Below are 25,496 nucleotides of genomic sequence, written 5' to 3'. Positions count from 1 at the left end.
TGCTCAGCGATCCCTCTGCCACTTCTCATTACATCCTGCCTTTCTTCTCCCACTCCCTGCACCTCTCTTTACCTTTTATTCCATCTACATCTTATTTCTCCCCTAATGCATACTCCTCATTTTCTCCTTCCTGTACAGTTAACCATGGTCCCTATAATGTGGATCCTCTCTGAAGAGGCTTTCTCATACTGTGCATGTCCTGAAGTTTTACCTCCTGCATTGTCCCCATTCTATACCCACTCCTCTTCACCATCTTGGCCCTCAGCCTGTCTGAACCTCCTTCCCTCTCTGCATGTGCTTCCCCATGTTCTGAAGTACTCAAATTTCCTTTAACTCAAGACCTGCTTACCTCATGTGCAGTAGGCGGAAGAGCCCAGACACAAACTATCTGGGTCTATAGGTGAAGGGAATTACCCAAGGCCTAAGGTAGTTTGATGGCTGAACCAAGATGAGAAGTTGGCCTCCTGGCTTGAAGTCCAGGACTCTGACACACCTGGGGGAAACGGTGCGGTGGGTTGGGGTGGTTAGATCCACAGGACCCTCGCTCTCTCATCTCACTTGGGCTCCAGCTGTAGCCCCATAGAACTTCTCACCATCTCCTGCTAATACAGCAGGAGAATGAAAAGCTTTCCTGGTTCTCCTACTCCAAGCCAGGAATCCTGCTCTGGTTTCTAGGTTTTGCAGTAGCCTGGGAAAATCTCTACCAGGCCCATTTTATACCCAGTCAAGGATTTTGAAGGGACTGATGTATAAGAGAAATCAGATCAAATCTTCTGGGGTCAGCTCAGCCCAGCATGGCTCCTCCTTGGGTCTTAAGAATAAGCCTCCAAAAATCAGAGTTTTCGTCCAGAGCAGGGAAGAGGTATGCTGTAGGAAAGAATGGCTAAACACTGGGCTGTGGGGAGGATGGGAGCAGTAGAAAGACTGAGGTCTCTATGTGAGCTCCATGTCACCTCTCCAAAAATCCTCCCCTGAAAAAGATTCAATTTCTTCCATTGTACCAGCATTGCGAGGGGTTAAATCATAATGGAAATGGGGCCAGTCATGGGAATTTAGAAGATATGTTTGCATCCTACAGAGGCCTATGTGGGGAGTAGGGATGAGTGGGTTTCCAGGGGTCCTGCCTGGCCCTGGAATAGATGGGAGTCTGGGCCCTCCAAGGACAGAGCTGTCTAGGGCAAGCCCAATAGAGTTCTGAGATGGCAGAAGCCTGCATTTCCCACAGAGCTGCTGGGGTTCTGAGGGCTCAGAACACAGGGGCCTTCTTCATCCTCCGTGATGGGGCAGGGCATCTCTCTGGGATCAATTTTTTCTTGTATCTAACATTAAACCCACCATAACAACACTTTTCTGTTTCCTGGAGTTGACGATTAGAACCCCAAACTAAGAATATAAAGATACGAAGCATCCTGTATCCTAGAGAACCATTTGGGGACTGACACCGGACCCTAAGATAATATTGAATTATCTCTGCAACTAGCCACTCATCCCCATCTGTAAGAAAAAGTTGGAAAAAGAAGGAAGGAGAGAGCCAAGAAATGCTAGGCTGCTTCTCCCCACCCCCATGCCACCCCCCACCACCAAAAATAAAAGAAAAATGGGGAGGCTCTGAATAAATCACTTCTAGGGATTAAGGAGGAGAGAAGAAGAGAGAGATACAGAGCCAGGAGAGGGGCAGCTGAGGAACAGCCTGCACTCCCACCATTGGGTGCTGAGGGCCATTGCCAAGTAGGAATGACGCATCGAAATTTCCAGGCACCGCTGAGGAATGATCACACACAAACAAAAGTACCCCATGTTGCTTAGAGGAAGGACTCGTGGAAATGGACTTGCCTTGGACATTTGCAGTGACATTGCATGTATCTTTGAGTAAGGTGACCTTGCATAAGGACCAGGGCGGATCTGGGTTTAGGGCGGATCAGGTTTTAGGGAGTATCCTGCTCCTTGGGTTTAGGGCGGTTCCAGGTTTAAGGTGTACCCTGCTGGGAATACAGCATATCCTGCTGCCTCAGGCACGCCCGCTCCCAGAGTATTTGGGATTCAGAACGTGAATTTTGCCCAGAACGTGGATTTCCCCAGAACGTGTTTGTAGAGGGCCGGTGTGAGTTCGGGAATAAAGAATTGCTGTTTGAATCCACAAAGCTGTGAGTGGCTCGTGATTTTGTGCCCAGCCAGACTGCGGTAATTGGGCTTGACTGGGATGTGTGAGTCTCCCACAGGTGAACACACACTCCAGAGGGAGCCAGGCAGAGCTATATCTTTGGTACAAAAACCAAAGGCAGAGTCAGACATTGTAGCTCAGTGGTAGAGTATTTGCCCAACACATGTGAGTCCCTGAGTTTGAGCCTTAGCCCCACAAAAACAAAATCAAATAACAACAAAACAAAGTCGGAATCCCTAGAACAAAGTGGATGTGAGATATATCGACGTGGGGAAATATGGAAGAGATCAAGCCAAGCTGGACTGCCCATGTCAAGGTCCTGTGCAGTGGAGAGTCACCACCCTAGGACTTGACGTGTTCCCCACAGGAAGGCCAGCATGTGGGCACCTGCCACCGGGTGGGAAAGCAAAGCCACAGTGAAGGGAGAGGGCTACAACTGTCAAGAGACCCTCATATTCTGCCTTCCTCCTAACCCCATCACCTCAGAGAGGTGGAGTCATGATAAAGTGGAGGAAATGACTCAGAACCAACTGCTCTTTTCCCAGCAGGGACCCAACACAAGATTGTACCAGGGAGGGGAGGGAAGGAGGATCTAAATCAATTTGGAGATTGAAGATTTGTAATTGAATGGAACTGAATCTGTAGGTAACTGAAGTGACCAGGAAATTATGAGAATGGTCCAGGTTGGTCATTAAAGGATCTGGTACACAGTGGAAGGATACCTCAGCAGGCACCGCTGAGGAATGATCACACACAAACAAAAGTTCCACGTTCATGCCTCAAGGCACTGACATCTTCAACCAACTACTTTCCCCCAGAGTTACCTGGGCCTCCCCTTCTTTCTCTTAAGTTGCCCTCACTATGAGGATGGCAGTCCTGCAGGATCTCTGTTAGCTGAGAGGCGTTTTCCAGTGGGGGACTGAAATCTCACAAAAGTGCATTTATGGTCAATATTATAAATGTGTTAGACCTGTCAGAAGTCATGCGTATAAAATGCACCATGCAAACTGAGACAAGAAAGTCTTTGTTCTTAGATGGGGTAAAAATTTCACATTTTAAATCAAGATAGAAAAGAAAACACAAAGATAATCTGTGCTGGAATAATTGCCAGAGTTGTTCACTAACTATTTCTGATTCTATTTCTGGACACTTGTCAACTGATATGGAGGTAATTGGAGCCATGTGATTTGCTTTAGTCATTGAAATGTGAGCGACATGACACATGGCACTTCCAGATGGGAACCAGGGCACAAGTCAACATGTTCCTTTTCCTCTGCTTCCACAATCATGGAGGATGTGCCTACTTTGGCCTGGATCTCTGAGTGAGGACAATGAAGAGAAGTACCCCAGCTGATACACATGGATATGTTGCACCTTTGTCTTAAGCCACAGTGATTGAGAGGGATGTGTGTTACTGCAGCTTATCCTGGTCTCTCCTGACTGATTTTTGTGAGCAGTTTGACAATTGTCCATCACCTTGCAGAGAAATCACATCCAGGTATGCCGTGCCCCTCTACCATCAAGCATGTAGATTATTAGGGTGACCTTGGACTTGCAGACAGACCTGGTCTGTCACATACAAGATCATCAATCATCAAAATTTTGGCTAGGAGGATACAGGCAAAAGGGGTCTTATAGAGTGCACCCTATTAAGGGAAAGGGGTGGTACAGACCAAGAAAGGGGGCACTGAGGCTGCATCAGGTTAGGGGTGACCTGAAATAATAGAAGGAATTGGCCCGAATTCTCTGCCCACATTTGACAAGGAAAAACAAGGAGATAAGTGGCCACATACCTAGTTCAGGCATAGTAGAAATTGGCGGGCATGTGACAAAGGTCATGGCCCTTCTTTTCAATTCATGTAAGTTGCACAAAGGATAGTAGTGATCTAGGATTGGTTTGGAGGCACTGCATGAACAGATCAAATTTTGCCTATTGTTGTAGTCAGCTTTTCCACCACTGTGACTAACAGACCTGACAAGAATAATTAGAGGAGGAAAAGTTCATGGTTTCAAAGGTCTCAGTCCATAAAAGGCTGGTTCCATACCTTGGGGCTCAAGGTGAGGCAGAACATCATGGCGGAAGAGTGTGGTGAAGGAAAGCAGCTCAGGACATGATGATCAGGAATCACAGAGAGCTCTGCTCAGTAAGCACAAAATATAAACCCCAAAGGCATGCCCTCAGGGACCCACCCTACCTGCCTGAAGTTATCACCCAGCTAATCCCTTTCAGGGGATTAATGCACTGATTGGGTTAAGGCTCTCAGAACACAATCATTTCACCTCTAAACTTTCTTTCATTGTCTCACATGTGAACTTTTGGGGAACACCTCATCTCTAAACCATAACACCTGTCTCCAGCTGTCTGGTAGGAAAAAGCCAAATGCCACATTCCAGAATGTCAGGGTGCCTAGATGGTCTTTGGCCTCCTTGGTGAGCAAACCTGTGGTCTTGCAGGTCATTCAGGAACTTGGGTATAAATGGCAGATGGCCAGCCTAGCTATCTCTGTTTATTCTTTTCATTTTTGTAGGATGGTGCCAGCAGCTTCCCACCTGTCTTGGATCCCTTTGGGAACTGACCTGGGGCCCCCTCCCTCTCAGTACCACAGGGGTCCTGAAAAGATGGCTGGTTCTAGCAGCAGTCACTTCTCTGCTTCTCCACTGAAGATCCCCAGGGTCTTCCCTACAGAGTCAGCATGTGGCTGGAGCCTCATGGTTAGAAATAAATAGAACAGATCTATCTTGCACTTCTCCTTGGCTCTTGGTCCTAAGAAAGCAAAGGATGACAGAATGAGGCAGTTACAGGTGAGCTCAGGCCTGCCCCCTTCCTATGCTAGGCTGGGTCTATCTCCTGGGTCAACCCCAAATCTTCCAAGGAGATCCTACAGAGGCCAGTGCCTTCCTTATTTCTCTTCACAGTCCCTGAAGACTGTGATAGGTCTCTGCAAAGTAGTGACTTTTAAACAGGACCTTTAATGGCTCAGAGTAAAAAATGTGCACACTGTTGATTCTGTCCCTAAGCTGCACGCAGGGAGGGAGAAGATTGCTGTTCTGGAGCCTCAAGGAAGGCAGCCAGGGAATGGGCAGAGCTGCAGGCCCAGAGTCTGAAATCTAAGGGTGACTCCTGTTCTGCCTGTCCCAGCTGGGAGTCCCCAGCAAGTCAGTGAACTCCTGATCCTGAATCCACACTTGGGTATGGGAACAACGATGTCTGAATCTAGGCTGTGGTATAACATATGACAGGTCTGGGACAGTGTCTGGCATGTGATAATCATGCTGCAAATCAGCTGTCCTCTTCTGAAGCCGCAGAGGGACTGGGATGGGGAAGGGAAAGTGCTGGATGAGGAGGGGCCCATGTGACCACATACTAGCACTTAGACCCTTTCCCAGGGACACTCAGCTTGAGAAAAGGTTGAAGAAGGGTTTTACAAGGGAAATTATCTTCTGTTTGCTCACTGAGGACAAGGGCCCAGAGTGTGGCAAAAGGGATTTAGAGAAGGATCTCAAGTGGGTGGTGGCAGAGGTCATTTCTGGGTGCATGGAGAGAGCAAAAGGAGAAGATGCCAGCCACACAGGAAAACATCCAGGCCAGCTGTCAATGCCCATCTTGATCAGCAACCAGACCAGCAGCTTCAGCATGGATGTGACCCACTGTGACATGGACCGTACAAACCTCACTGAGGTCTACTTCCCACCTGTATCCCAGCCTAGGGTCTGGTGATCTGGATCAGGGCCACAGCACCCATTCCCAGCAGCCAGAAGCCATGGAATAGGCTTGTCCCCAGTTCTGCCTCCAAAACTCAGCAGCAACATTCCCACTAGTCCAGTGCTGGCCTACGGGCAAGAGATCAGGATGAGCGTAGAGGGTCCTGTGGACCAGTTGCATGGGTAGAGAGGTAAGGGGGAGAATCACAGAGGATGCACACAGTGTAGGCAAAGGCCAAGTGGACTGGGTATCTGCACACATGCACACACCACCTAGGCCAGTAATCAGACTTCCTGGGGTCAGAGTGAGAGCACTCAGGCCAGGAAAAATGAGGAAACCCCCTAGAAAACTTTCCATCACAGGGAGCCGCCCAAAGAAAGAGATAACAGCTGTGAGGTTTACCCATTTTTATTTTTTATAAAACAAGCTACAAATAGTTTCCCTCCCACCCTCCCTCCCTCACAAAGGAAAACCACGCAACACAGCCTGTGCACAAATGTGAGAGAGAAGGTGGCTGGGAAGAGTCTGCATTCCTACAAGGAGGCGCCTTCTCCATGTGTGCATGCTTCCTCCAGCCAGCAAATGAGGCTGGGGTCTCCTGCAAGGTCCATCCAGCTCCAGCATGCTGTTTTCTGGTCGAGGTTGTAGGAGAGGGCTTCTGTTTCACTTTACCAGGTCAGGACAGGGCCACTGGCTGTCCTCGAGACAACCTCTATGACTTTCTTCAGTACAGCAAGAACTTTCTCTAGCCTGAGACCCCGTCAGATCCAGTCCCAAGAGGCCACTCTCCCTCACTAGGGAGTGCTTTTGGGGCCAATGCCTTCCGGACCCAAAATGGAAAATAGTTTGCCAAGACAGGTGCACTTATGGAATGGAATACAAGATAGATCCACCCAGGATGAAATACAAAATGAGGCCAGATGGCCAAGAGCAATTGGATGAGGGCAACAGTCCTGGGCTATGGTACGTGACAGCCCTCACTGTCACCACATTTGCCCATGGGAAGAGGTGCCAAGTATCACTTGCAGCTCTGAGGGCACATCAACTGGGCAGAGGAAGCTGCGCATCTGCCCCAAGGGCTGGGCTGCCCATCTGGAATCCTGGTAGCATTCTGGAAAAGTATACCTGGATTCCCATAACTGGTCATTGCTCCTGCCCTTCTGGGCAAGACAGAAGTTGAACACCCAAGATCTGCTTTACTTCTGGAAATGACTTATAGGCCTGGGAGCTTGTGATAATCACTGAGGACCACAGTGGGAGGAGAGAGGAGGTAAAAACCCAAAGTGACCTCAAGGATGAGAGCCATGCTCGGGAGCCTCATCTGTGCGTGGCAGGAGAGCGGGCATCCCATTGCAGGGCAGGCTTTCTGTCTTCTTCCCTGGGTTTCTCAGGTATCAAACATACTAAATAAAAGGCCCAGCGGTACATCCTTTTCTTCTTCACCTCCCTCCTCATGCACTACACAGAGTAGGTGCTAAATCCATATGGAATGTTTAAACTGACCTAATGCAAATCCTCAGAGGATAATTTGCTCAGTGAATCACTAAGATACCAGGGTGCCCATTGATCCTGGGTTCCCTGGGGATCTGGTTAGCAGGAACACTTGGGCCATGTGAGAACTGGGGCCTGTGATGACTATTCACATCAACTGGACTTCCCTCCTCTGCAGGGGAGATGCCTGTCTCTCCAACTCAGCCTCCCTTGAGGAGGCCAAGGGCCCGGTGACTTGCCAAGTTTGGCAGCTAATGGCATGGGGCAGTACATTCCTCCCACCTGATGAGAGCCAGTGGCATTTGCAAAGCAAGTGCAGAGCTCTTGTCCACGGACACACAAGGGCCGGCCTCCATGGAATCTGGGTTGGAAGAAGACACAGTCCTAGGTTCTAGATAGGTGGACTGAAAGTCCAGAGCACCCACAACTGGGAGAAGGAGGGGAAGGAATCAACAGCAATGCCAACACCTGTACAAAAGAACTATACAATTTACATATATATTTATATACAGTATATAAATCTCTTTCTTCTCAGTCCCAACAACACCCCTCCCCCCAGTAACCTAAAAGTTGTCAGTAGCAGATCCAAAAACTTGCGATGAGAGAGAGAGAAATCAAGTCTTTCTTCCCTTTCCTCTTCCCACTTGGTATTAGATATTGGTTGTTTACAGATGAAACCAGAAACAAAACACGCAAAGAAGAGTTATTAAAAGTGCAAACATGGTGGGCACCACTTATGTTACACGGGATGTTGCTGGCCACGGGCCGAGCTGAAGGTTAGTTAGGTGTCTGGTGGTCCATCTTGCCTCCTTGGACTTTCCACCGCCCTTGGATTTTCTGCTCCTTAGACAAGGCGTCCTACTGGGAGGGGGAAAGGAGAGTGCAAAACAGAAGAGGGGGAGAAAAATTAAAAAGTTAGAGTGGGATGTCTGAGAAATTCAGCTACGTCTATCAATTTCCCCCACAAGGGTAGCTCCTTCCACCCGCTGTTGAGATGGGCTGTGGGTGACACAGGTGGCTTAGACTTGCAGATAAGCAGTTTGACAGCCCATCCTTTGCCACTCTGAGGCGGCCCAGGTCACCTAGAATGGGTCCAGCACTCCAGAGACCTTGGCTTTGCCTGGGGAGCAAAGGCTGGGGGTGCTCTCTGCATGCATCATACCACCCCCAGAGGCCAGCCTGTCAGCCTGGGGCTGGGGAGGAGATGGCACGTGATTTATCCTCTTAGCACTGACCATCTTTTTTTTTTTTTTTTTTTAAGAATTTTAATATTTATTTATTTATTGATTTTAGTTCTCGGCGGACACAACATCTTTGTTTTTGTATGTGGTGCTGAGGATCGAACCCGGGCCGCACACATGCCAGATGAGCGCGCTACCGCTTGAGCCACATCCCCAGCCCCAGCACTAACCATCTTTCTCTCATGTCCTCAGAAAAAATTTTGAGAAGGAAGCCCAAGTCACTGGGCCAGTGGTGTCACCCCTGCTGTGCCATCAACGCTTCCTCAGGGGATCCACAGAGAAAGTAGAAAGCTCAGAAAGAAGGAGACTTACTGAATGGGTTTGAGCCTGCTGGTTTTCCCTGGGGGAAGCTGTCAAGGGTACCTGCAACAAATAGGAACACAGGACACTGGAGTGGCCTCGACCCAGAGAACTGGGTCAACTTCTATACTGGGTCCTTGCCCTCTATGACCCCAAATGAAGGATGAACTTGGGATACAGCCAGATATTGTCTGGCTGCACTTCCTGTTCTGTGGAAGCCTATGGTCACATGCTGCCTAGGTGAACCCATTGCTGGTCAGCACCTTTAACCAAAGTCACTTTTTCCCTAAGGCCAAGGCCCTGAGGGGCCCCCTTTGGAGCCTCCTCAGCTATTAGCCCAGAAGGGTTTTTGTGTTAGTGAATGTTTTTGTGTCATAACCTCCTTGATCTTACTTTCCAAATCTCGGAATGTCAGAGACAGAAGGAATCCTGGTCTTTCCCTTGACACATCCGGAGGCAGAAGCTCAGAGTGGTTGAGTGGTTTATATGAGTCCAAGGCCTGTTCTGCTCACATGCACTCTTCCCCCTAGGTGCCAAGCAGCTTTGGAGACAGGCTGTGCCTACTCCTGCAGGACCCTGGTCTCCCCAAAGAGAAGCAGGCAGCTGGGGAAGCACACGAGGTGCTGAGCCATGCTGAGTGGCCCTACGCACGCCCCCGAATGCCTCTGGATCTGCCCAGAGAATGGAAATTAGGACCACAGCTGTGCAGTTTCTGTTCGGCCTCCTTCACAGGATTGCCCTCAGGGTTGACTGAATTCTTAGGGGAGAAAGTGTTTGGGGCAATGTACAGCGCTGTAGAATCTAAGCCCAGCTGTGGGTCACGTGACCCCATAGCTCGATGTCCCCAACATTCCTCAAGACCTGAGAAAGAGATAAAGCACAGGGTAAAGGGGTGGGCACCATGTACACACTGGCATATCCAATTTAGTAGGAGAGGACATCAACAGAAATATACAGGGACAGGCCCAAGGCAGACGGGTGGGAAGGGGGGAGCCAGGCTGCCTGGCCTTAGATCCCGTCCTTCCTCTGCTCCAGCGGCTGCTCCTCTCGGTGGTGAACAGAAAGATCCACACACAGAGAGGAGGCCGACAGCAGTCCTGCACCAACCGAGCTGAGACTCAAGACACACAACGTACAGTCAGAAAAGTGCCACTGGATCCTCAGAGCAACTTTAAATGATAGAGATAAAATTATCCCCACTTTCTGATGATAAAACTGAGACCTGGAGTTGCCAAGTAACCTACACAGGATGGCACAGCTTTCAGGTAAAAAAGCAAACTCAGACCTGGATCTCAGCCTCTGGCACCATGCTCCGGCCCACCAGGCAGGGCAGGGGAGGGGAAAGGCTGAGCCCAGGGGCAGGTGACAACCTCAGACAATTTAAAGAAAGAGTTGACATTACTGGAAAATGGAGGCACTAGTTTTCCTTCTCCTTGCTCATAGAATGGTGACAATAATCCTGGTGAAAATGTTCCATCATTTGGAAAAGGCCAAGACAGAGGTCCAGCACTCAGAATGTCTGGCTTCTTCATGCTGGGCAGAGAATTCAGCTCTTTAATGAGAGATCTGGTTGGTGAAAATAGCCATGTTCAGGGGACATTTCCAAAGGTCCCTCAGACCCCAAAGTATACCGCCCCCAAGTCCAGCATCTGCTCCCTACCCCTCTTGTACCCACTCCTAGCATGCAATCCCCTTTTGGCCCACCAGAGGGCACCACATGACACCATATGACAGGGGCAGGGACTCCATTCCCTGGGATGGCTACAAACTATGGACCCAAGTGGCTTTTCTGCCACCCACAAGAGCAGCGGGACAGGAGAAGCTGGCTGCTGCCCCTAGGTGGGCTCCTCTAGTACTACTAATCTCTTTTGTGTGTTCACCATGTACCAGGTGCCGTGCTGTTCCTCACATGCATTAACTTGTTATATCCTCACACCAAATCCATAAGGAGGATACCACTGTCTCCATTTTGCACACGAGGAAACTGAGGCTTAGAGAGTTTAGGTGACTTGCCAGAGATTACAGAGCTAGTTAAGTGGCAGAGCTGGGATTAAGAGCCAGACCTCCACTCCTCTCCTAGGCCTAAACAGTCATCCATCCTCCTGTCTCCCTAGTGAATTGAGGAAGCAGAAAGATACATTGAGCCATGACAGCTGCAACTCAAAGCACCCTAAAGGCCTCTGTGGGCAAAGTTGTGAAGATGACTTGAAATTAAAACCCATCCCTGACTGAATCGGACCAGCACTCCCCTAAATACTGTGTTCTGGCCCAGAGTCTTCCCTGAATGTTCCTTCAGGTGCTAGGCATCAACAGGGACTGGCAGACGTCTGGTGCCTAGACTACCTTCTGAGGGTCCCCTGAGCTCTGGGCACCACATCAGGCCTTCTCTTGGCTTTTTCTCTGGTTGCACAGAAAAGAACTCCCAGCAAGAGAAGGAGACCAAGAACAGAATCAGTCAACCTGGAGGTGCCATGGGTCGACCTGGGGTACCACTAGTGCTGGACGGGGTCTTTCCAGCACTGGACTTCTGCCTGTGCTCTGTGAAATGAGCAGATTCTAAAGATGTCTGAGCATGATACTGTCACAAGGAGCAACCCCCTCTCCATCCATCCATTCATTTGACAAGGATTTAAGGAACTGCTACTAGGTGTCATAGGCTAGAGGTCAGGAATAGAAAGGACAGGTCCATGGCCACAAGGAAGGGATCATAAAAGTAAATTGCAACCCAGCGTGTTAAGTACTATTGGCAGAGGCAAGAATCTTACGAAGAAGAATAATAATATTGACCTTTTATTCTGTTCCTTCAATGTCTTGGGCCCTATGATACATGCTCTCACTTTGTCCCATTTAATGAGCACAACAGCCCTAAGAGGTAGATATTATCATTATTCCCATTTTACAGATGAAGAAACCAAAACGCAAAATGGTGGATTAATATACATTTGATAAAAGAACTGGTCCATGGCAAAGGCAGGATGGGAAACTCTCATGTTGTATTGTGACGTGGAAAATTGGAGTACGGTGGAAACAAGAGAGCCATCTTCATCAGATAGAATGTGCCCAGAGTGAGGATGTCGCAGGCCAGTCGGCCTCAGAACCAGAGCCAGAGCCCAGCTATGGAGGAGCAGGTCCCAAGACTGGGCTTCCTGTGGTAACCCAGGCCACTTTGGGGGTTTACATTGACAACCGAGGAACAAGGAGCAGCTCTTTTGTCTTCTTATGCTAAACTTTCCCTAAGTCATCTCAGCTTTTCCATTTCCCAAAAGTCTGTATCACCCAGATCTATCTTCAGTGCAGACCTTTCCCCTGCTCTACAGACCCACTCAGGCCTTAGGCGCATCCAACAGGATCTGTCCAAACCATACCCTCCTCCTACACCCACTTTCTCTGCCTTCCCTGTTGCCTATCTCAGTGAGCAGTCCCACCCTGTAGGTGCCCACACCGATTGTTGGCCTTGTGTCCACTCAGTCACCAGTCCACCCACTTCTCTTCACCCGCCCCCTGTGTTTTTCATAACGAGGTTCTCCATCACTTCTTGGCCAGACCATGCCACACCTCCTCTTGGGTGACCCTGCCTTTCTCATCTCCAATCCATTTCCCACAGTGCAGCCAGAATAAAATTTTAAAGCAAAACTGATTCTATAATTTCTCTGACTGAACCTCTTCAATAGTGCTGTGGTTTAGATGTGAGACAAAAAGCTCATGTGTGAGACAATGCAAGAAGGTTTAAAGGAGAAATGATGGGTTATGAGAGTCCTAATACTCTCAGTGGATTGATCCTCTGATGGGATTAACTGGGTGGTGGCTGAAGGTGGGTAGGGTGTGGCTGGAGGAGGTGGGTCCCTGGGGGCATGGCTTTGGGTTATAGATTTTATATCTGGTGAGTGGAGTCTCTCTCTGCTTCCTTATCATGTGAGCTGCTTCCCTCTACCACACTCTTCTACCATAATGTTGAGCCTCATCTCAAGCCCTGAGGAATGGAGTCAGCCTTCTATGGACTGAGACCTCTGAAACCAGGAGCCACCAAATAAATTTTTCCTACTCTAAAGTTGTTCTTGTCAGGTCTTTTAGTCACAGCAGTGAAAAAGCTGACTAAAACAAACATCTTCCCACTACCCTTATAGCATCTTTCATGTGGATGAACGAACTCTCCAAACTACCTTGCCTCTTGTCTCCACTCCCTACAGTTGGTATGGTCTAATGGACTGAGTTCCAGCAAATGAAATATGAGAAGTAATGTATATGTCATTTCCAGGACTATCCCATGAAACTATCACATGCACTGCTCCATGTTTACTATATCTGGTTGACTGGGAATAGAGGTGACCCCCAGGGTGACCTTGGAAGCTACATGATAAAGATGGATACCAAAGTGACCCCAAGAGTCACTCTCAGCCTGGACTCTAGAGTGATTACATGAAGCAATCCCCACTCTAATCCCTCCTCCTACTACCACCCCCCAACACACACACACACACACACACACACACACACACACCCCACAACTCGGAACCATGCTTCACAAGACACAGACGGACGGACAAACAGACACACACACACACACACACACACACACACACAAAATTTGGAACCATGCTTCTCAAGACAAAACATTTTCTAAGTGAACCACATTACATGTGGGCGTGCCTACTTGTTACTGCAGCCTGACCCACTCTAATACATTCTCAAAGCACTTACCACAATACACATGAATACTTAATATCTGTCTCCTCAGTAGACTATGTCAGGTTAGGGACCTAATTAGTCAATTCCACCCCTGTATCAATCATCTAGCATGAAGCACAGGATAAAACAGCTGTGTTCAATAAATGAATATCTGGGGTCCCTTGGTGTCCCTTGTCTGCCTACAGCAAGAACCAGAAGACTGGGAGCCAAGGGGAGAGCACTCACCTTCTTTGCTGACACCCAGGCAACCCTTCAGCTCAGGCAGTGAGATAACCTTGTCCTTGTTCAGGTCACAGTAGTCGGTGAAACGCCGGGCGCATTTCTTGGGCTTGGCTTTCTTCTTCACGTAGCGCTTGAAGGGCTTCATCTCCCGCTTGTTGATGTCATTGCTGCTGTTGCTGTCCAGCTGACTGAAGTACCAGTGCACCACTCGCTCCTCCAGGGTATGGCTGGGGTCTGGCTCTGAGAACCTGGGCCATGGACACACCCCACCCCAGAGAACACCACTCAGGATCTTGTAGGAACACCAACCCCACCGTAGTTTTCTCCAAGATGGCCAGAAGCCAGGGCGCTTGCTGTGGTCTGAGTGTGCTTTGTCCCCGCCAAAACTCAGGTTGAAATTGGTTACCAATGTAGCTGTGTTGGGGGATAAAGGTGGGGCCTTTAAAACCTGGAAGTGGGACCTTAAGAGCTCAAGGGACTGGATTAGTTCTTGTGGGAATGGGTTAGTTCTCCTGAGGGTGGGCTGTTCTATGCTTTATAACATGGGCCTGCTTCCATTAAGCTTTCCCCCACGAGCTGAAGTTGTATGAGGCCCTCACTAGAAGCCTAGAAGGTGCTAGCACCATGTTCTCGAACTTCCAGACCCATGACCAAAATAAATCTGTTTCTTTATAAATTACCCAGTCTCGGGTATTATGTTATAGCATCAGATGGGCTGCCACAATCAGGTAGCAATGGCTCCTCCAAACCAAAGATCTCCCAGGGCTTCTCTTTCTAGGGCAGAATCAAGTCATCCTCTCCAGCTTGAGTTTCCAGAATGGACAATTCTTTTCCTAGGAGTCCCCAGGTAATAAGGTCCCCTCAACACATGAATCCACTTCACCCTTTACTATAGCTAGGATTTTCCTTATACGAGATGGATGTTCAAGACAAATTGGCTGGATTGATTCACCCAGCTAGGATACAAATTGTTCTCCTCCTGTTAGAAAAAATGCTCTTCTCACATAAATTTGCCTGCTCTGACGTATGCAACTATGGGAACTGTTCCTCTGAGTATCTACCCACACCCAGTGTCAGGCCAGGTCTGAGAAGGTTCACAAAGAGGGAGGTATATCCTTAGCCTCAAGCTGCTCACTGTGTCCATGAGGCAGAGCCGAAATATGAAAATAAGCTGCAACAATTCAATGCCAAGTGTCCTGTTCCCATGGTCCATCACAGCTGAGTAGCAAGCACAAAAGAAATTGAGACAAGGAGGCAAGGGGTAGAAACACAGAGACTCTAAAACCGGCGTCTCCCACAGTTGCTGGGGTGAGTCTCTGGTTGGTCAGGAGGTCTGAGACCTCATGTTAACCAGCATTTCCAGGCGATTCTGCTGAGGAATAGGACAGGGTGACCAGGACACATCCTAGTATCCAAATGCACAGTAATGACCACATCTTGCACAGCCCATATATCTCTGGTGACCGTGAAGTTACAAGGCCTGGGTCTGTGTGTAACTATATGCAATAGTCTACCCTTCTATTTTGTTTATTTATTCATATCCCCGTCTTTTCCCCCAAAAGGAGTCAGGGTGAAAACAAATATTTATAATTTTTAAAGCCAATGATGGATCTATTCCAGAGGGGTTGGCTGGAGTCTCTCACCAGAAGAATAGAGACATACCAGTACCCTGGGTCCCGTTTCCAGAGCTTGACACTGAGTTAATGTAGGCTGTCCTGTGTTCAGATGCCTGAGTAACTTGCCCTTGGAAAGGGGAATAAGGCTGAAGTTGAGAAATCCCTACACTCAAAATACTTAGTGTTCAGGGCACTGGAACACTATGTGATGGAGGGTTCACCGGGATCCCAAACCACAGGATCAGGGACTGCCAGTGACTCTGAAGCTGTAGATGGTAAGAAAAAGTGTTCAAGACACTTGTTGATGCTCTCTCCTCTCTGGGGCTTGTCAGTGTTTCCAGAAGGGAAGGGACCATTTCTGATCACTCTCATGTGAATCATCCAGCAAATCAAAATCACTCCTGCAAACACACACACACACACACACACACACACACACACACACCTAACAAGTGACCTCAAAGTTCAAGGAAAATGCAGTTTCTTTGTGGGAGGGGGCAGCTCGTCATTCCTGGTAGATGCCCATTCCTGATTCCTACTTAGGTGGATTTTGTCCTTGGGCAGGTCCTCTTGGGCATCCTGGTCTGATTCCAAGAGATCACAACTAACAATCTGCTGGCAGGACTTCACCTTGACACTGAGCTTAACCCAGGGAGTACCTGGGGAGGTGTGAGGAAGCCATGCAGAGCAGCCACCACCCTTGACTCTTTGGGACTCTGCTACGGCTGTCATGGAAACCGGATGCGGGAGGTCTCTGAAGCAGGTATACAATTATTCAATACAAAACTCAAGATTTTTTTTTCCTGCCAACATTGTGGAGTTTTTATTCTTCCTCTACATGACCGCAATATGTACTCTCAAGATGGCCCCTGCCGTCTGCACCAGTGAGCAGGCAGAAAATTCTCTGTGAGGATACTCGGGGTGCAGGAATGGGAACACCCTACCTGCCTGGGTCTTCCCAGTGCCAAGGAGGATTCAGGCTGTGGAGGGCACTGTGGGACCCCTGAGGAAGGCCCTCTCAGCAGCAGGCAGTCAGGACCTTCCCCCTCAGTCCCTCCTGCCAGGGAGCCATGAGAGCCCAAGGCAACAGCAGCTCTTCCTTTAACCTTTAGGCTCGGCATAGCGTAATGTCTACCTAGAGGCTGGAATAATAAAGCCTCAGTCGCTCAGACGGGAAGGGATGAGGTCATCCCACCCAGAGGCCCTGCCAGGGAAGGCTCGCTCCCTCCAACACATGTTCCTGGGCTCCCTCCCGCCTGTCCAATTTTCAGCAACTCCATTGATAGAGTCCCACCCCCACCCCCCACCTTCCTCCAGGCTGTCCTGCAGCAAGAAGCGGTTCTTCTTCCCAACCGCAGCCTCTAAGAGTTTCCTTCCATGCCAGAGTGATCAGCTGACCCTTCCTGCTTCCTGTCCTGTCCTCTTCCTGGGAGACTATGGTACTGCTCTCCTCCCGCCCATCAGGAGCAGCCTGGGTGATTGTTGAGCAGCCCTGATGTCCCACTCTGGCCTGTATCACCCATCCCATGCTGGGCCCCTGACTGTGCGGCTAGGCTTAGATAGGCAGGGAGCGCTTCCTCAGGAGAGGCCCTCAGTGGCCCTGCCAAGCCATGACCCCATGGTCTGCCCTATGGGGCCTGAGGGTCCTGTCTCCATCCCCTTCCTTCCAGGCTAGCATGAGGCTCTGCTTCTGAACCCATTTGACCACCAGGCCCCCTCCTCAAGCAACAGAGCCCTCAGTCTACCTGTGAGGCTGGGTGGTGTTAGTGTCACACTTGGGAACCCAACATTCAGGTCAGGTCAAAGTTCAAGTACTTTATACCAAGAATTTCTCAGCTTTGGGTCCATGTGGGGATCATGGGCCCATCTACGAACCTAAACAAAGCTATATATAGGCCTGTTTCTAGAAAAATGCCCCCCCCAGAGAAGTCTGTAGATTTTAGAGGATTCATGGATTCCCCAATGCCCATCCAAAGTCCATGGGCTTTGTAAAGAACCCTCGGTCTAGAGGAATGGAAATTCCAGCCATGGCTCCAAAAGAATATGTAAGCAGGTCTCTTCAGGAGGAAGATGGAAACAAAAGACAGTACCTGGGAGGGGTTTGAACAAAAACATTTTTAAAAAAAGGAAAGAAAAGAAAACTACTAAAGGCATCTGATTTAGAACTGTAAATCAAGTTCTGGCTTGACAATAGACATAAATCACAAACAAGGTTGACAGCAGGGTACCTACCATAGTTTATACAAGCTCCCACTAAGACCAAAATCTGTCAAGAATCCTGCCTCTGCTAACCTACCAGATTCTGAGATTTTTCCTGGACAAGGGCTGGATAAGGATGGGGTGGAAAGATATCCCTAGATTCTCCAGAGTCTTTCAAGTCATTTGTGCTAGAGACCATCCATCATAGACTCCCCACCATTTACACCCACTGATCAACCTAGCTTTTTCAATTTTCTGGAAGTATCCTTCTAAAACATCTGCAGCGGACACTCGCAGCTTTAGGGTGGCACTGGCATTGGGTTATCAAAATACACAAGTTTCTTTGGCTATGGTGTGGAAAATACACCTAAATGATACCAAATTTCAGATTTGGGAAGACCATGGTTCAGGGCAACACCAGGGTCCATAGCCCCTGGGATGTTTTAGTGACTCCTAAAAGGGATGGGGTAACTCACTTGAGCCAGGTCCCTCCCTGAATAGCCCCACTGAGCCTTCTCCCACTTACGGGGTGGCAGAAGCTGCACTCTCTCCCGCAGCACTTTCAGTTTTGTTTCTGCAGCCTCAGCCCTGCCAGGCCTTGGCTGCAACGCACAACTGAGGAGCCAGCCCCATTTACCACAACCTGCTCTGGCCAAGATCTGGGGCCCAGTTCTGCTGCCCTAAGCAATTTTCGAGAAGGTAAGGCAGAACGGCTAGGAGGCCCAGGCCAAGCCAAGCAGACCAACTGAGCCCCATCTGGAGTTGGGTCCAGGCCCCACCAGCTGTGCGGGTGGGGCTGGGAAATGCCAAGTCAGCCACATTCCAGCCTCTTCCTTGCAGAAGCCATCAACAGGCAGCTGAACTGGCAGGGAGGATGAAGCCCAATAGAAGCAGTCTCTTCTTAGGGGACCTTGGAGGGCCAGCAGGCTCATGCAGCCTGTCTCTGCTCCTCTCCAGGTTGACTATGCCTGGGTGGGGTAGAGCAAGGGTGGGTTCCCCTGCCCCAGGACACTATGCCACCTGGGATCTCAGAAGTCTTCCTTTGGGACTAATAAAGGTTCAAGGGTGCCAAGGGAAAGTTGTTTGAAGGAGGGAGCTTTGCCTTCTGGAGTCCTAGTGGGGAGGGGTGGGTGGCAAGGGACTCACTCAGTCATTCAACAAGTGCTCATTGAGGATGGATGTCATCCAATGATATCTGTGGGCACCCCTTCCCATGCACCAGCCACAGAAGTTTCCCCAAACACTCCATTCTACTTAGTCTATTTTTAAATGCGGGCGGCGCTGCTTTTCACCACTGAATCAGGCTAGGAGGCCAGAAAAGCAAGCTGACACCTCCCTCTCTCCCACTCCCTGTATCCACTGAGTCTTGATGTTCTCGATTTCGTTGCAAAAGCTTTAGTTAGTCATGCCTCCCCCCCCCCAGTCCTGCCCTCATAACTCTCTACTGACAACTGCTATAACCTTCCTGTCTCTTTTCTAACTCACTTCTAAATCCTGCTTGCAAAGCACCACTAGGATGATTATTCAAAAATGCCCATCTATTTCCATGGTCCACATAGCCCAGTACAACTAGGGCTCTGCCCAACTTCTGCAGCCTCATCTCCTGCCCGTTCTACATGCTGCCTCCCAAATAACCATGCTGCTTCTTACAATTCCATGTATCCCCTGTCATTCATCTCTTGCTACACATATGGTCCCCTCTTCTGCGATGTCCTTACCCCTGGTCCATCCAGGCGAGAACGTTTCCCACTTACAAATGAGAATGTGGCTCAAATGCCACTTCCTATGTTTAGCCAAAATCACCATGACAGGTGGTAGCTGGGGGACAAGATGTCCTTTTTTCTACACTGCCCCAGTAGCTTCCTGTCACTTCTTCCACTGTCTTCATCTGGGACTGTTTCCTGCTGGCCTCAGCTGGTGTCCAGTTTTAACTGCCAGACCCTGAGAGGATGCAGGAGGAACCAGATGTGGTTTCTTTAACCCCATGATTGCAACCCCAGCTCTGCCTAAATTCCAAACCCAAGGCCAAAACCCAGAAAGCAAATATTTCCTAATCTCTTAATCAGCCCTGTTCCAGATGTGCATCTCAATCTCTACCTATCCCATGCTTCTCTCCTCTAGCAGAGAAGAGGAGTGACTGACCAGGGTCTGTCTATATAATGCCCAAGTCCCTCAGACCCAGGCAGGTGCTATAGAGCCCTGGTTACAAAGAAGGCCCACAGAGAACTGGATAGCTGCATCCAGTCTTACATTTCATCTTGCAGTAGTTGGTGGACCCTCAAGACCCATCCCTCCATCTGTCTTTCCAGCTGTTCATTCATTGACACATATTACTGAGCACCTACGAGCACTAGGCACTATTCTAAGTGCTAGGAATAGGGGGGGGGGGACAGCAAACACTCCTCTCTAGAACTGCAGTTTTCATTGGGTGGCGTGAGAGCCAGCAAAAAAAATAAATAAATAAAAATAAAAATCAGATAACGATAAGCATCAGGCTGAGAGTGCCAAAGTGGTGTAGGGACAGAGGATGACTGGACAGCTCCTTTGGACGGGACAGTCTTCAGAAGGTGATGTTTAAATGGACACACAGGGGCCAGTCATGGGAAGGACAATCCCACTCTAGACTGAAGGTCTGCTTGACCTGCCAAAAGAAGTGAGGAGGCTAAAACCTAGTGGTAGGAGGGAAGTAGTCCTGGAGGAGGGCCAGAGGCAGCCAGACCATCCTGCAGGGCCAGTTCAGGTCAGAGTTAGGACTTATGGTATATGTAATGGGAAGTTCTGGGAGGGCTTTAAACCCAGAAACCTGTCACCCCTGGCCACCTACCTCCCTGTACAACTGCTTCTCCCTGCCTTACTTGATTTCTAAACTACTTCTTGGTCCATCTTGTTTGTCTGTTGATTAAAAGTCCAGCCTCAAGGTAACACAACTAGCAAAAGCAATTCAAACCTTTTTCGTGCCTATCGAAACCAAGCATAGTTAAGCTGACATGAGCTTCAAATGAAAAATGTGTTTTGGAAAGTTTTTTATTTTTATTTTTTTTAGCTTTTCCCAACTCTAAATTACACTTGAAAGTGGAGATAATAAAAAAAAAGAAAGAAAAAGAAGAATCCTGTCTCTAAAGATCCACTGGTATTAAAACATTATATGTTTCAGTTTTTATTGTCTTTTAAAAATCCCTTCTACCTGTGATTCGAGGATAAGACACCAATTCCCATTTGCCCTGTATTCCCTTTCCTGTGACCAAGACCATCAGTGCCCAAGGGCTGTGGCTTCTGGGGAGGCCAATGGGGCAGAGCTTGAAGTCTTGTCTTAAAGCAGACCTGCTGGACAGTACCCCAGGCTGCTGGTCAGAGCCAACAGCCAGCAGAGAACTAATGGGCGGGACCACCCAGACCTGGGAGAGTTTAAGCTCATGACTGCCCTTTTTTTTCTTTTTTTTTTCTTCTCTCTTCTAATGAACATAAATATAATAGCCCCCTTATGTGCAGGGGATACATCCCAAGCACCGTAGGGGACCCTTGAAACCACAGATAGTAAGGAGCCCTAGACTAGGTGTTTTTTTTTTAAACATACACATCTACAATAAAGTCTAATTTATATATTAGGCACAGTGAGAGATTAGCAAATGAAAAATAAAATAGAACATGCATAACAGTATACTGTGAGAAAAGTTATTTAAAACTTATGAATAGTCTATCGCTGGAACTTCCCATTTAATATTCACGTTGGAGCTGGTAATTGAAAACCTAGAAAGTGAAACCACAGATAAGAGAGGCTACTGTATCTCTCGCTTGTTTTTGCATGAAACAACAAGTGTATTTCCATACTTTAAACAGAAAACCTAAAGGCAGACAATACAGCCTTTTCAAAACTCACACCCCTCCCGCCTTCTTGGCAATCAGGGTGCGTCCTCTGAGTCTTTTTTTTTTTTTTTAGTTCTCGGGGGACACAACATCTTTGTTGGTATGTGGTGCTGAGGATCGAACCCGGGCCGCACGCATGCAAGGCGAGCGCGCTACCGCTTGAGCCACATCCAATTACTGAGCATGGGCGGCCCCGGGGAAGCGCCCATCTGTGGGCCTGTCAGATGCTGTCTCCATGTTCTCAGATTCTGCTGTTCTCCTCCTAGGGGAGGCCTGGCCCACATCCCCAGGGTGAGTAGAGACAAAGCCACAGCCAGAGACCAGCTCAGAGCTCACAGGAGCACGGGGTGCCCCACAAGCACTTCCCAAGAGTGACAACCTGTGCATTTGCTTGTTCCTGCCTCCACTTTCCTCTTTATTTTTAAATTTTATTTTATCATAGAACACTTACCACAAGATCTGTCCTCTTAACAAAAATTTAAGTGCATAACTCAGTTCTGTTAACTAGAAGGATGATGCTATAAAGCGTATTCCTAGAATTAATTCATCTTGCTTGGCTGAAACTTGATACCCTTTGATTAAAATCTCCCCATTTCTCTCTCCCCATGGCCCTTGGCAAATACCATTCTACTCTTCTGACTCTGTAGGACTATTTCAGATGGCTCCTGTGAATGGGCTGCTTCTGTGACTTGCTTATTTCCCTTCGCATAATTTCCTCAATGTAACAGGATTTTTTTTTAAAGACTAATTAATAGTCCAATCTATGCACACACCACATTTTGTTTATCTGTTTGCCTCTGGGCGGCATTAGCTTGTTTGTGGCCATCATTTTGATGCGTCATAAAATTGGGTATTCATGGCTGCCATCGGCTCCTTCAGGAGGTGGAACCATTGATGGCTATGCATGCAGTCCTCGATCTGTATTCTAAATACATCATAAATATCCCTGCTCATCATCACTTCCATACATGCCCATTCCACAGGGCCTAAGGACCTAGGCCTGTCCTCTAGTGTCACTAGCTCCACTTCTGAGAAGAAGCTGGGAACCAGCTCCCATCCTTGATGGACCATGTAAGCTCAGAAGCAGGCTGCCAAGCCCATGGTACCTCTTCTGCTATTGTAAGGAGGCTCAACATCTCGGTTCTCCCTTCCTTTGCTACCCTCTGGCCCCTACTGTGCCTCCTGCTCTGGCTGCATAACTGGAAGTTTTACTTTGCATGTCTCACAGGTCCTTTGGAATCTGGTTTCTTTCTTCATCTTCCATCTTACCCTGGTCACTCTTTCCTCCTCCTTTTCCAACTCCTCCTCCTCCACCACCACCACCTGGGGCCAGCCACCATGAACTGTAGACATATACTTTACTGGAGTCACAATATTCTTTTCCTGTTTCCTAGAATGGCTTTCTCCCTCCTTTGACTGGGTAAGTCCTACCTGTCCTTCAAAACAGCTCAGCGATTACCTCCTCCAGGAAGCCTGCTTTGACTCCTTCACGCTGAGTTAGACAACCCTTCTCCATGTAGCACTTACCACATGGTTTGTAAGCCTCTGTCTATGGTCGAGCATCCCTACCTGGCTGCATCCTTTAAGGGCAGGGACCTGCCTCCATATTCCTGGAGACTTAGTCCCTAGCCCAGGGTTTACCACGTCATCTGTGCTCAAAAGGCCTTCAGTAAAAGCATGGATGTGTGTTCTGGTCTACTGACTCCGTGGGCCCCCTGGGCGCCCCAGGGCTGCTGGTTAACTAGGCCTCCCGTCAGCACTGCCACAGCTACCATATTACCTCCTGGACCAAGTGGGATGAGGCTATGGGAGTGGCCACTTCCACTGCCCAGAGTTCCCTGGAATGCAATGGATCCTGCCTTCTCGGAGAAAAACAAGGTCACAAAGTACTTTGTGCTCCTTCTCTGCCCTCGTGGAGCTCCCTGTTCTCCTCAGGAGTCCAGTACTCTTCCTGTCATTTAAGACTCTCACTCCTTGGCTTCCCCTTCGAGATTAAATAGCTAGAAGTTTCCAGACAACCCTGTAAACTCAATAACTAAAAGCCAGAGACGCACAGCTCAAAATAGGGATGATTAAAAGGCAGGGAGATTTGGGGCAGAAAGTGGGAAAAGTCAGGGACATATGGTTTCAGGAAGAAGATAGGTTTCCAATCCCTTCTCTGCCCATCTTCCCGCCCTTCCAGCCTCCCACGGCATCTGGAGAATCCTAGGCCCCACACTCCCTATTGGGCCTGAGTCCTGCTCACATTCTCACCTCCCACCTCCAGTGGGTGCTGCTGAGTTAATGGCCTGAACCATGTCAGTGGTGAGGGCATCTAGGAGGCTGGTGATGAATTCCATTTTCTTCCCTTCTGGACAACCTAAAAGATAAAGTGAGATCTGAAGGCAGATGCCAGGTAAGTTATCAAGTAAAACAGCTTCCCCCACTACCATCCTTTCCCAAACTTTGTGAAGTCCTTATTGTCCAGCCAAATCCACTTTGGGGATGTGTTTACTGCTCAGCTGATTCTCATAAACCTCCCTCATTTACTCACAATCCACAGGGACAATAATGCTTTTAATGATCACTCCATCACTAACCCAGGCACTGTGTGAAATTCTAGGGAGACAAAGCAAAGGATCCTCATGCTCATGGAACTCACAAAATACTGAGCTAATATAGTCAAGCCAAGGGCCAGGCAGTCATTCCTAAAATAGTGAAAACGCTGCTCCAGGGGGTAAGGACCAGATGCTGTGGGAGCAGGAGGAGAGAGAAGCCCTATGGGTCCTAGTTGACTTAAGTCCCCAATTGTTTTATCTATCCAAGAACCTCCTCCTTTTTCTCACTTTCCTCCTCAACCAGCTGAGATTCTATCATAGACTCACCTTGTAAATACTCCCCTCGTATTCCTGCCAAACCCCAGGGCAGGTGGGATGTGCTCCCAGGTATGGCTGGGCCACATCAACACCCACTAGCAGGGGACTACTGGGAGAAACAACATCATGCAACTGCAGAGGTGGGAGTCCCTATAAGTGTTCACCAGCACCCAATGGGCCCTCCACATAGCCACAGCCCCTCTCTCTGCAGCAACTACTTCCTCTCTCTCCAAACCCGCCAGGTCTTGGGTTAACTGCTACTTCTCAGAGCATCTGAGCTCCCCCTGACATTCTCATAGCATCTTGTTCTTTTCCTGCATGATTACTACCGATGCATGCCGTCCTTCAGCTGTACGCAATCTGTCTCCTCCATTCTCTAAGCCTCCTGTCAATTTTGAACACTAGATTATATCTGGTGCCTGGCACAAAGTAGAATCCCAATTCTCTTATGTTGAGGGAATGGCCAGGAGGCATCTCAGCCTCCATGACTCCACTTTGGTGACAAAGTGATTTCTATAAACTTCACGTGGGAAGCTCCCGACTTTCAGGACTTTTCTGCTTTCAGTTCTTACTCTGGAGTCCCAGTGGGTCAGGGGAAGGTGGCCCCAGTTCCACCAGCACCGACATGCCTTTGTGCTAAGTAAAAACTATGGGATTCCAAAGCCCAGATCTTTGCAATCGTAATGTAACTCACAATCAGAATTCACTATAAATAAGCAGAAACCCAGGACAGCAGCCCCTTCAGGGTCCTGAGCCACTGTCTGTCTTTCACCCACCACAACCTCCCACCATAGCCATCCTATGTCCCCAGGGATCATCATGAAAGCACATTGCAAGGTAGGTGACAGGTGCTGTCCAGACTGCTCTAGAGAGCCCCTCCCTGTAAGCCATCTTCTCTTCAAGGCCCTGGGAAAAAATAGTTCACAGCCTGTAAAACATTGTCCCCAGTCACACTGGGATAGAGAATGGACTGTGGAATCCCAGGGATAGGAATTTATCTCAAGGGCCACATTTTAAAGACACAGGAGCAAGAGCAAGGAGAAAAAGCAATGTATTCAAGACACAGGACTCATTAGAGACCGATCCCAGACTGGGGTGAGATTCCACAGATCCTGGCTCCTGGCTCTGTGCCCCAGTGATGTACCAGATGAACATCTC

The 25,496-nt window shown here is 48.7% G+C and overlaps 1 protein-coding gene across 9 annotated transcripts in view; it reads right to left on the bottom strand.

The window, feature by feature from the left end:
- Window positions 1-7,837: 7,837 nt before the first annotated feature.
- Window positions 7,838-25,496, bottom strand: part of SMOC1 (SPARC related modular calcium binding 1) — a 157,322-nt gene continuing 139,663 nt past the window's right edge. For 6 of the 9 annotated variants that reach the window (XM_081290044.1, XM_081290048.1, XM_081290046.1 and 3 more), the window contains 4 exons: window positions 23,737-23,842; window positions 13,808-14,052; window positions 8,909-8,959; window positions 7,838-8,216 (listed from right to left, as the gene is read on the bottom strand). In XM_081290044.1, the coding sequence (XP_081146170.1) occupies window positions 8,200-8,216; window positions 8,909-8,959; window positions 13,808-14,052; window positions 23,737-23,842 (419 nt within the window). In that variant the 3' untranslated portion in view covers window positions 7,838-8,199. Of the gene's footprint in view, window positions 8,217-8,908; window positions 8,960-13,807; window positions 14,053-20,097; window positions 21,367-23,728; window positions 23,843-25,496 lie in introns of those variants that run through there. The other 3 variants (XM_081290045.1, XM_081290051.1, XM_081290052.1) reach the window with 3 other exon arrangements.

The sequence above is a fragment of the Spermophilus citellus genome, assembly GCF_964194105.1.
Source record: "Spermophilus citellus genome assembly, chromosome: 4".
Classification (NCBI taxonomy): Eukaryota; Metazoa; Chordata; class Mammalia; order Rodentia; family Sciuridae; genus Spermophilus; species Spermophilus citellus.
The sequence above is the reverse complement of the archived record's forward strand: the minus strand, read 5'-3'. Positions and strand labels throughout refer to the sequence as shown.